The sequence below is a fragment of the Mixophyes fleayi genome, chromosome 10 (assembly GCF_038048845.1).
Source record: "Mixophyes fleayi isolate aMixFle1 chromosome 10, aMixFle1.hap1, whole genome shotgun sequence".
NCBI lineage: Eukaryota > Metazoa > Chordata > Amphibia > Anura > Limnodynastidae > Mixophyes > Mixophyes fleayi.
This window is the reverse complement of record NC_134411.1, coordinates 105,236,418-105,249,609: the sequence shown is the minus strand read 5'-3', so window position 1 is coordinate 105,249,609 and position 13,192 is coordinate 105,236,418. Positions and strand designations below refer to the sequence as shown.

At 48.0% G+C, this 13,192-nt stretch overlaps 1 protein-coding gene across 2 annotated transcripts in view; it reads right to left on the bottom strand.

Annotated features, from left to right (window-relative positions):
* Window positions 1-2,289: 2,289 nt before the first annotated feature.
* The window catches only part of LDHD (lactate dehydrogenase D), a 70,528-nt gene continuing 59,625 nt past the window's right edge, over window positions 2,290-13,192 (bottom strand). For both annotated transcript variants that reach the window (XM_075189475.1, XM_075189473.1), the window contains exon 12: window positions 2,290-2,983. In XM_075189475.1, coding sequence (XP_075045576.1) covers window positions 2,818-2,983 — 166 coding nt within the window. In that variant the 3' untranslated portion in view covers window positions 2,290-2,817. The remainder of the gene's footprint in view (window positions 2,984-13,192) is intronic.

Here is a 13,192-nt window from a genome sequence, read left to right as displayed (position 1 = left end):
TGAGGGAGCGTGTGTAAAGCGCAGACACAACTGAAATGTGTGAGGGAGCGTGTGTAAAGCGCAGACACTAAAGAGGAATGTTTAAGGGAGCGTGTGTAAAGCGCAGACACTAGAGGAATGTATGAGGGAGCGTGTGTAAAGCGCAGACACTAGAGGAATGTGTAAGGGAGCGTGTGTAAAGCGCATATACTAGAGGAATGTGTGAGGGAGCGTGTGTAAAGCGCATATACTAGAGGAATGTGTGAGGGAGCGTGTGTAAAGCGCAGACACAACTGGAATGTGTGAGGGAGCGTGTGTAAAGCGCAGACACAACTGAAATGTGTGAGGGAGCGTGTGTAAAGCGCAGACACTAGAGGAATGTATGAGGGAGCGTGTGTAAAGCGCAGACACTAGAGGAATGTATGAGGGAGCGTGTGTAAAGCGCAGACACTAGAGGAATGTGTAAGGGAGCGTGTGTAAAGCGCATATACTAGAGGAATGTGTGAGGGAGCGTGTGTAAAGCGCAGACACAACTGGAATGTGTGAGGGAGCGTGTGTAAAGCACAGACACTAGAGGAATGTGTGAGGGAGCGTGTGTAAAGCGCAGACACTAAAGAGGAATGTGTAAGGGAGCGTGTGTAAAGCGCAGACACTAGAGGGATGTGTGAGGGAGCGTGTGTAAAGCGCTAACGCTGAGAGATCTATTTATCATGCAGCAGCGATAAAATAGACACTGCTTATCACAGAGGTATAAAATCTATTATTGTCACAGTGAATAATACTCAGCTCCCCTGCTTCACCCATGGGTACTTGTGTCATACCACCTAAGTGTATCTTCCATACACCTCGGCTCACCAGGTGCTGCAGAGTTATCTATGGGGTAGCCAAGGGCATTAGAACACCCCCCAGCACACAAATTCTTGATAGCTGATTTGTACACTGAAATTTAAAGTTGATATTTGTGTGCTACATGAAAAAACAGTCAGTATTTAACTTATGTGCAAAACAGAAAACTAATTTGCACCCCTTGTATTGTAACATGGTTTTGTCCAGGAGACTGAAATAAGAAGTTTCTCAAGTTAAGATCCTTAATGAATCAGGCCCCTGTAGCGTACGACTCATTTGCACCCTAAATGTAAGCAGAAAAAGACAATTGCATGAAAAGGCGCATTTATGTGCTGGACGCATCTCAAGAAGGATGATATGTGCCAGGCATACATTAGTAGCAACAAGATTATATACTTACACCCCACAACAGCTTAGAAATAGCGAGAAGATGTAATGAAGTGCCATATACACAAGAGGGGATAGGGTCTGATCAATGGTCGAAGTGGGGGTGTAGACAGTGGTATGATTTTATATATATATATATATATATATATATATATATATATATATATATATATATATCTCACACACACACAACCATACATTGGTGGAAGTGGGGGGTGAGTTGCATTTACCATATAGAATGTAATAAAATATAGCCACAAATATAAAATCCAACTGAAATTAAATATAAAGACCTCCACATCTATTTTTTACTCTTTAAAAATTGAACGTGAATCCTTTTTACTGCTGTAATCCAAATGGAAATGTCAGTTAAGTAATGCAACTGGACAGCAGGGACTTCATATAAATATAGCTGCCACAGTAATGAATGACAATCAGCCAATCAGGCTGCTACATAGTGCCACTGGTTGTCACCATCATTGCGTTTCTTTGCAGCAGCCCTGATACACCCACAAGAGATACACCCACAAGAGATACACCCACAAGTGATACACCCACAAGAGATACACCCACAAGTGATACACCCACAAGAGATACACCCACAAGTGATACACCCACAAGAGATACACCCACAAGAGATACACCCACAAGTGATACACCCACAAGTGATACACCCACAAGAGATACACCCACAAGTGATACACCCACAAGTGATACACCCACAAGAGATACACCCACAAGTGATACACCCACAAGTGATACACCCACAAGAGATACACCCACAAGAGATACACCCACAAGAGATACACCCACAAGTGATACACCCACAAGAGATACACCCACAAGTGATACACCCACAAGTGATACACCTCCTGACAGGCGCACACAGGCCTACTGCGCTCATTATGTAAACACGTTCTTACTCTGCCTACACTCCCTCTCCCACCCAGACTCTTCATGTGTAATTAGTGGTGTAAGATGCACCAAGATCTGGATACAGCACATAGTTTTGGTCCACATGCACAGTACAAAAATACATATTTTACAGGAAAAAAACAACAGACTTATTATTATTAATTTTTATTAATTTTTATTTATAGGGCGCCACTAGGTGTCTGTAGCTCCGTACAGGGACAAACAAAATTACAATACGAGGTGAGACAGCACAGAACAGTAAACAATAATCACAGTAACTCAGTGAGCTCAGGGCACAGCTAGAGAGGTGGGGGAGGGGAGAGGGGTAGGTCCGCCAACAGCGGCACCTAGGAAGGAGGGTACGGAAGAGAGGGAGACCCCCAGGGAGAAGAGGAGGGAGCGAGAGGGGACGGGGGAAGGGGGTCCTCGAGGAGGAAGGCTAGGTAGCTGGTGAGCAGAGTTAAAAGTGGTGGAGACAGGAGGAGAGAAGACCCTGCTCAAAGGAGTGTACAATCTAAGGGGACGTAGGTCAAACTCTACATGTGCCCCTGAGGAATTGTTTATAGTGGCATTTGAGGTGATGACGTACTACAATGTAAAATAACATAATTTTGGTAACTATTTCATAATTTATTATGTACACAAAATCAGTATAGAACACACACGATGATCTGTTTTCATATAATACAGTTAGATCACTTTCCCAGGGTTCATAAGATTCTTAGGATCCAGTGTAGCTTTAATCTGTCTCATTGTCATGATGCCAATTTCACCAATTTCCTCTTGCAGTAATGTGCGTTTTCCTATTCCGATGCCATGTTCACCTGTGCAGGTTCCATTCAGAGCAAGCGCTCTCCTGAAGAAAGATGTATCAATGTGAGCAAAGACTCAAGTTACAAGTAACTGCCAAAATACAGAAAACATGAATGAATGTGGATATAAAGTATAATAAAAGTAGTTGTGCTCCCCAACATCCCATCATGTGTAAAACACTGGCCAGGTGCAGAGGACACCCCTCAGGGACAATTGTTAGGATTCACAGTGATGAGCTTCCTGGTGGCAGGAAACTTGTGCCACCACTAACTAGCAAACAGTCCTGTAATGTTGTGGGCATTTTATCCTAAATATACTGGGCTCTTATGAAGCTTGTTGGAAAAAAAAAATGCCTTTGAAATACGTAGCTGAACACATTGATTGCCAGGTTAATGTAGTCTGATTGATGGTGAGAAATAGGATATTAAATGTCCCAATGCACCTGACTGTCCATCCATATGTACGTGCAATTCGTATTGCACTCTTGAATGTTCCAAGATGATATTCCTAGATCAGAATACCACACCCCCAACTCACTGGCACCACCACGTTGGTGTATAACTGAGGGGCAATAGGTCTCAGCAATACAACACTTTTGTTAATACAGGTTATAAATTAGAGCTCAGAAACATCATTTATTGTTTTTTATATTTTGTATGATAAAATATTGTGATAAAAATATGATTCAATGATATCCAGTAAGAACATATTTAGAAAAAAGAAATACAATAATATTAACAGATAGGCCTCATAGAAGTCTGCTTTCGCCATAGTCTCACAGTTGTCTACACATAAACATGGGGTTGACTAAGGACCAGTGAACCATTCCTGAGCCATGGAAGTACTTTGTTTATAAAAGGGAAATAGCTGCTGATAGGGAGAAGGAATGAACTGAACCTGATATTTGTGACAGCTTCAGCTCATCAATATTAAGTGTCAGAATCTGAAACTAGTTTTGGACAAGAAGGAGTTAACTGTCAGGATTTGCATCTATAAAAGACTACTGGACTATAAGGAATTAACTAAAGAAACCACCCCACTTAGGGTGTAGATTCTGTACCCTTACTACCTACCTACCACCCAGGTCTGGGTGGTTATGAAGAGATTGCCCTGGAGAGAAATGATGTTGGCAGGATGGGCCTGAGGCAATGTCATCTACCTGTGTGACCCCAAGTATTCGGAGAGCTTGCACTGCATCAGGATACTAGAGGAGGATACGAAACATGTATCACCATCTGTATTTCATATTGTGCTGTTGATAAATGATTTAAAGTCCCTGTGCTTAGTCATTGTGATTGGAGAGAGTCCTAGAAGATCTGGAGGTGCTGTCTTCAAAGATAATGGATTGAGACTTCCGGGCCTCTCTCAGAATGGCCTCCTATAATAATGTAGCCAGAATAACATTGCAAGTTTGGGAAGAGTCCTGTGAGTGTGGTCGAAGTGCACGATGAGCCCTATCCAGGAGCAGGTGATCCTCTGGAGTTGTGGGAGACTTATGCGTGAACAGACTTTTAATGTAGAGGTCAACTTCCTCCAAGATCCTCTGAAGTACAAATTGTTCCTTCGTGCTCCATTATCCTGGTTCTCTTGACCTTCTTGTAACTGTTTAATGATCTGCTGGAAATTAATCTCTGTTTGTTGGTAGGGGCCATTTAATCTATGTGGTGTTCCACCTGGTTCATGATCTTTGGCCCAGTTTGGAAATATCAGCCCTCAGAGATTGGGAGACTTTTTCTATTTCTGCCTGGACTTTAATTTTGACATCTTTGACCTAAGAGTAAGCGTCACGATTTAACGGTCAGCGGATTCTTTTATGTGTTTATCTAGTTTGGCACCACCTACTGGGAGGCGCGGAGTCTAACGACCCGAAAGGTATTCACAAGTGACCCCCGCAAGGGGATATGGGTGTGGCTGCTTTCGTCCTGCAGGTCGTGGTTCTCTGAGTAGGTGCTAAGTGAAACCCCTCACACACACCCAATGTACTGGACCCCTCACTCACACACCATGTACTGGTCCCCTCACACACACACACCATGTACTGGTCCCCTCACACACACACACCATGTACTGGTCCCCTCACACACACACCATGTACTGGTCCCCTCACACACACACACACCATGTACTGGTCCCCTCACACACACACCATGTACTGGTCCCCTCACACACACACCATGTACTGGTCCCCTCACACACACACCATGTACTGGTCCCCTCACGCACACACACACCCAATGTACTGGTCCCCTCACTCACACACCATGTACTGGTCCCCTCACACACACACCATGTACTGGTCCCCTCACACACACACCATGTACTGGTCCCCTCACACACACACCATGTACTGGTCCCCTCACACACACACACACCATGTACTGGTCCCCTCACACACACACCATGTACTGGTCCCCTCACGCACACACACACCCAATGTACTGGTCCCCTCACTCACACACCATGTACTGGTCCCCTCACACACACACCATGTACTGGTCCCCTCACACACACACCATGTACTGGTCCCCTCACACACACACACACCATGTACTGGTCCCCTCACGCACACACACACCCAATGTACTGGTCCCCTCACTCACACACCATGTACTGGTCCCCTCACACACACACCATGTACTGGTCCCCTCACACACACACCATGTACTGGTCCCCTCACACACACACCATGTACTGGTCCCCTCACACACACACACACCATGTACTGGTCCCCTCACACACACACCATGTACTGGTCCCCTCACGCACACACACACCCAATGTACTGGTCCCCTCACTCACACACCATGTACTGGTCCCCTCACACACACACCATGTACTGGTCCCCTCACACACACACCATGTACTGGTCCCCTCACACACACACCATGTACTGGTCCCCTCACACACACACACCATGTACTGGTCCCCTCACACACCCCATGTACTGGTCCCCTCACACACACCATGTACTGGTCCCCACACACACACCCCATGTACTGGTCCCCTCACACACACACACACACACACACACACACACACACACACCATGTATTGGTCCCTGTCACACATCCCCCATGTACTGGTCCCCACACACACACCCCATGTACTGGTCCCCTCACACACACCATGTACTGGTCCCCTCACTCACACACTGTACTGGTCCCCTCACACACACACACACACACACCATGTACTGGTCCCCTCACACACACACCATGTACTGGTCCCCTCACACACACACACCATGTACTGGTCCCCTCACACACACCATGTACTGGTCCCCTCACACACACCATGTACTGGTCCCCACACACACACCCCATGTACTGGTCCCCTCACACACACACACACACACACACACACACCATGTATTGGTCCCTGTCACACATCCCCCATGTACTGGTCCCCACACACACACCCCATGTACTGGTCCCCTCACACACCCCATGTACTGGTCCCCTCACTCACACACTGTACTGGTCCCCTCACACACACACACACCATGTACTGGTCCCCTCACACACACACCATGTACTGGTCCCCACACACACACACACACACACACACACCCCATGTATTGGTCCCTGTCACACATCCCCCATGTACTGGTCCCCACACACACACACCATGTACTGGTCCCCACACACACACACACACACACACACCATGTACTGGTCCCCACACACACACACACACACACACCCCATGTATTGGTCCCTGTCACATTACCAGAGGGGTTTCAACCGGATCCTGGTAGTTCACCCGGGATTGGCGTTACTCTCGCTAGGGGCGCGGAGTCTAACAAGTGAAAGGTGTTCACCAGTGATTCCTGCAAGGGAATATGGGCTTTTGCGGCTTCCACTTGCAGGTCGCGGTCCCCTAAGGAAGTTCCCAGTGAACCACAACAGAAGGAGCGTAGAATCAGTTAGGAATAGTCTTGCCACTTGATCATGGCGATAAGCCGGAACGTTCGGCAGCGTTGCCACTTGGGAGTGGGAATAGCAACGTAGTCACTCGGGAGCTGGTTTGCAGAAATAGAATAAAGTTGCCACTTGGAAAGGCTATCGGAACTTCGGTAGCGTAGCCACCTAGAGGTGGTTCTCCCGGAGAGATAGCAGCTTGGGAAGTTGTAGAATAGCAAAAACACAGGAGCTGTATCCAATACTAGAGTCAGGGACTGACTGAAAGAACCAGCATTGAGTTCTGATTAGTGAGGGTAGATATAGTGCAGTTCCAATTAGTCAGCCAATAGAGGGCAGTGCAAGCACAGAAAAGGACCAGACAGTTCTGCGCATGCGCAGAACCAGTGGCGCCGGACGGAAGAAGGAGACAGACAGCGCTGGATGGTGCAGCAGCGTGGATCCAGGTAAGTAGGGAAAAGAAGGGCTTTGGGCAGAGGGATCAGCGGACACAGGCGCCGGCTCCCGGGGAGACTGTACCTCCCCCTTTAGAGGTGGACACTGAACACCTAGGACCTGGTTTCTTCGGAAATCTGGAGTGGAATCTTTTCAACAAAGTAGGAGCACTAATGTCTGCAGCCCGCACCCAGGAGCGCTCCTCGGGACCGTACCCCTTCCAATCCACTAAATACTTGATTGTTCCTCTAGAACTCTTGGAATCCAGAATATGGCTGATCTCGAATTTGTCAGTTTGTTGGAGGGAAAGAGGAGTAGTAGATGTAACAGGAACAGTGAATCGATTAATGATGAGTGGTCTTAATAGGGAAATATGAAAGGCATTAGCAATACGCAGAGTGGATGGTAGCCGTAACTTAAAACAAACAGGACTGATTACTTGAATGATCCTATAAGGACCAATGTAGCGAGGAGCCATTTTCATACAGGGCACTTTAAGACGAATATTCTTTGTAGATAACCACACCTTGTCGCCAACTTTCAAAAGAGGAACAGCTCTGCATTTCTTATCTGCCGCTAACTTGTAGCGAGTAGAGGATTTCTTAAGAGCCTTCCGAACTCGAGACCAGATGGATAGAAAGTCCTGTCGAAGGGTGTTAGCTGCTGGCACTTGGGTGGGAGGGAGGTCTGAAAATTTTGGCATACGAGGATGAGCCCCAAATACCACGGAGAAGGCAGTGGTTGATGTGGATTTGTGAAAGGAATTGTTGTGAACAAATTCCGCCCAGAGTAATAAATCCACCCAGTTACTCTGGTTGGCTGAGGAAAATATCCTGAGAAACGTTTCAAGATCTTGATTTACCCTTTCCATCTGGCTGTTGGTTTGGGGATGATACGCGAAATAGAATTTCAGACGGATACCCAGAAGATGACAAAGGGACCTCCAGAATTTCGAGACAAATTGTACCCCACGATCCGAGACAATTTCAGCGGGACAGCCATGTAATCGGAATATTTCCTTTATGAAATGTTGAGCCAGACATACTGAGGACAGAAGACCGATGAGTGGAACGAAGTGTGCCATTTTAGAGAAGCGGTCCACAATGACCCAGATGGTATTGAATTTATTAGCTGGAGGTAAGTCAGTGATGAAATCCATGCTAATATGGGTCCATGGTTTGGTAGGTAGTGGAAGAGGATGGAGTAGCCCCTGTGGGACTTGGCGGAGGGTTTTGTTTTGAGCACAGGTAGGACAGGCAGCCACAAAATCTTTAACTTCGGAGTGGAAATTGGGCCACCAGTACTGTCGAGAGAGTAATTCTGACATCTTACGGGAGCCAAGATGACCTGCAAATCGTGAAGCATGGGACCAGCGTAGGAGACTCTTCCGTAAGTGAGGAGGAACAAATGTTTTCCCCTGAGGGGGAATAGGAGTTGGGGAAGTTGAAAATAATTTTAGACATTTAGGGGGGTATTCAATTGTTTGTTTTAACGCGCTAAACCCCAAAAAACGAGCGCTATAAAAATATTACCGTTAATAAGGTAATTACTCGCTAAATTTCATCTCGCAGCTCCCTGAGCAGCGAGCTGAAATTCAGCCCGCTGGCAGCGAGTAAGTACCGTATTAACTGTTTACGCGCGCAAAATTACCGTATAATATGAAGGTTTTTTTAGAGCGCTCGTTTTTTTGGGTTTTAGCGCATTAAAACAAACAATTGAATACCCCCCTTAGAATCCAATATAGGGCGTTCCGGCAAGGTGTCTGATCCCAAGCTTCCTAGGAAAGCCCGAGATAATGCATCCGCCTTTTTATTTTTGATTCCGGGTTTGAAAGTGACCCGCAGATCAAAATCGGGTAAAGAAAAGCGACCAGCGGGCTTGACGTGGATTCAGGCATTGGGCTGTCTGGAGATAGAGTAGGTTTTTATGATCCGTGAAGATCGTAACTGGATGACGAGCCCCCTCCACAAGGTAGCGCCACTCACTTAGGGCCAACTTCATGGCCAGAAGTTCTTTGTCCCCGATGGCGTAATCTGGAAAGAACCTCAGCCACATGTAGGCGATGAAAGGAAAGGTCTCTGGAGAAAATTAGGATGTCGTCTAGATATACCACTACGTAGGAATATAGTAGATCATGGAAGATTTCATTAATAAAGCTTTGAAAAACGGCAGGAGCGTTGCATAGGCCAAACGGCATTACTAGGTATTCGTAATGGCCGTCCCGTGTATTAAAAGCCGTCTTCCACTCATCCCCAGAGCGAATCCGAATCAGGTTGTATGCTCCGCGGAGGTCGAGTTTAGTGAAGATCCTCGCACCCTTAATGCGATCGAAGAGCTCGGTGATCAAAGGAATAGGGTAGCGGTTTTTAATAGTGATGGTGTTCAAGCCTCTGTAGTCGATGCAAGGACGGAGAGCTCCATCTTTTTTTTTCACAAAGAAAAACCCGGCTCCGGCAGGTGAGGAGGAAGGTCTAATGAAACCACGTTGTAGATTTTCCTTGATGTAACGTGTAGTAGCCTCTGTCTCGGGTAGTGAGAGCGGATAGACTCGGCCTCGAGGAGGAGTTTTCCCCGGAAGGAGATCGATGGGACAGTCCCAAGGTCGGTGTGGTGGTAGATGCTCGGAGGAGGCTTTAGAGAAGACATCCAAAAATGAAGAGTACTGGTGCGGTAAGATGACAGTAGTGGGTTCCAAAGGAATTTGCGTGAAGCTGAGAGGCTTGACCGGTGTCAGGCATTGGTGAGAGCATGCTGGGCCCCACGCGGTGATTTGTGATGAAGGCCAATCCAGATGGGGTGAATGTAGATGGAGCCATGGTAATCCAAGGATGATAGGGCTGATGGTCAGCGGGAGGACGAGAAAGGAAATTTTTTCCCAGTGGAGGGCCCCAACTTGCATGGAGATAGGTTTGGTTCGTCTAAGAATACTGCCATTAGGGAGACGGGAACCATCGATGCCAGTAGTGGCCATGGGCCTCTTCAGTGAAACAGTGGGCAGCGCAAGTTGTGTTACTAGCGATTGTGACATAAAGTTCCCAGCTGGCCTTGGACGACCTGGGCCCTGAAAGTAGATGTAAGGTGACAGGAAATGAACAGGCTAGGTCTGGAAAAGAAGTTGGAGAGGAAGTAAGAGTACCTAGACTGTACTCTCCCGTACAGGCTAGGGTCTGTCGTTTCCCGAACGCCGGGTGCAAGAAGCCAAGAGGTGACCAGAATCTCCACAATATAGGCATAATTTATTTTTCATCCTTCTCTCCCTTTCATCCGGAGTTAAACGGGAGCGTCCCAGTTGCATAGGCTCATCCGTAGACGTGGGCGGTTGAAAGCGAGGAGCTAAACGGAGGGTAGAACGTCTAGGAAGGTCTTTCTCGGACGATCTCTCCCGAAGCCGAAGATCTACCCGGAGAGAAATTAGGGCATCTAAAGTGGGAGGTAATTCTTGAGACGAAAGGGCATCCTTGATTTTCTCTGACAGCCCTTGCCAAAAGGCAGCGACAAGTGCATCATCATTCCACTGGAGTTCGGAGGATAGAGTCCAAAACTCAATAACGTATTGAGCCACAGAACGAGAATTTTGACGGAGTCTTAGGATGCTTGTAGCAGCAGATGACACTCGTCCTGGTTCATCAAAAATCCTCTGAAATGCTGAGGTGAAGGCTGTGACATCGTTGAGTTCATCATTATGCTCCCAAAGAGGAGAGACCCATGCTAGGGCTTGGCCGGATAGGAGTGAGACCATGTAAGCCACTTTTGACCTGGAGGTAGGAAAATTCTGAGGTAATAACTCGAATTGGATGGAGCACTGATTTAAAAAACCACGGCAAGAGTTAGGGTCCCCATCGAATTTGGAGGGAGTAGGCAAACGCAGAGAGGAAGCGGCTGCAGGAGGACCCACAGCTGCTTGTGGTTGAGGTTGAACAGCCGGCTGAGGCGGAGCCATCTGTAGTGCGTCTAAACGGGTAGCCAGAGTTTGCAGACATTGTAAAAGTTGCATCAGAACTGCATCTTGGCGCTCCACTCTTCCAACCAAGTGTTGAAGTATATCTTTGGCGGAAGGTTCTCTATCAGGATCTGACATTATGGCTGGTTCTTAGTGTCACGTTACCAGAGGGGTTTCAACCGGATCCTGGTAGTTCACCCGGGATTGGCGTTACTCTCGCTAGGGGCGCGGAGTCTAACAAGTGAAAGGTGTTCACCAGTGATTTCCCGCAAGGAAATATGGGCTTTTGCGGCTTCCACTTGCAGGTCGCGGTCCCCTAAGGAAGTTCCCAGTGAACCACAACAGAAGGAGCGTAGAATCAGTTAGGAATAGTCTTGCCACTTGATCATGGCGATAAGCCGGAACGTTCGGCAGCGTTGCCACTTGGGAGTGGGAATAGCAGGGTTGTTCTGCAACGTAGTCACTCGGGAGCTGGTTTGCAGAAATAGAATAAAGTTGCCACTTGGAAAGGCTATCGGAACTTCGGTAGCGTAGCCACCTAGAGGTGGTTCTCCCGGAGAGATAGCAGCTTGGGAAGTTGTAGAATAGCAAAAACACAGGAGCTGTATCCAATACTAGAGTCAGGGACTGACTGAAAGAACCAGCATTGAGTTCTGATTAGTGAGGGTAGATATAGTGCAGTTCCAATTAGTCAGCCAATAGAGGGCAGTGCAAGCACAGAAAAGGACCAGACAGTTCTGCGCATGCGCAGAACCAGTGGCGCCGGACGATAGAAGGAGACAGACAGCGCTGGATGGTGCAGCAGCGTGGATCCAGGTAAGTAGGGAAAAGAAGGGCTTTGGGCAGAGGGATCAGCGGACACAGGCGCCGGCTCCCGGGGAGACGGGACAGTCCCTTCACACACCCCCCATGTACTGGTCCCTTCACACCCCCCCCATGTACTGGTCCCCTCACACACCACCATGTACTGGTCCCCTCACACACACACACACACACACACACACACCCCATGTACTGGTCCCCTCACACACACACACACACACACACACCCCATGTACTGGTCCCCTCACACACACACACACACACCCCCATGTACTGGTCCCCTCACACACACACACCCCATGTACTGGTCCCCTCACACACACACACACACACACCCCATGTACTGGTCCCCTCACACACACACACACACACCCCCATGTACTGGTCCCCTCACACACACACACACACACCCCATGTACTGGTCCCCTCACACACACACACACACACACCCCATGTACTGGTCCCCTCACACACCAAGTACTGCTCCACACACACACACACACCATGTACTGGTCCCCTCACACACCAAGTACTGCTCCACACACACACACACACACCATGTACTGGTCCCCACACACACACACACACACACACACACACACCCCCCATGTACTGGTCCCCTCACACACACACACACACACCCCCATGTACTGGTCCCCTCACACACCCCCATGTACTGGTCCCCTCACACACACACACACACACACACCCCATGTACTGGTCCCCTCACACACACACACACACACACCCCATGTACTGGTCCCCTCACACACCAAGTACTGCTCCACACACACACACACACACACACACCATGTACTGGTCCCCTCACACACACACACCATGTACTGGTCCCCTCACACACACACACCATGTACTGGTCCCCTCACACACACACACACCATGTACTGGTCCTCTCACACACACACACACACACCATGTACTGGTCCCCACACACACACACACACCATGTACTGGTCCCCACACACAACACACACCATGTACTGGTCCCCTCACACACACACTGTGTACTGGTCCACACACACACACACACGCCAAGTACTGGTCCCCTAACACACAATGTAACTGATAAACACTGTACGCTGACAGACACTATACACTAATATACCACCTCCCA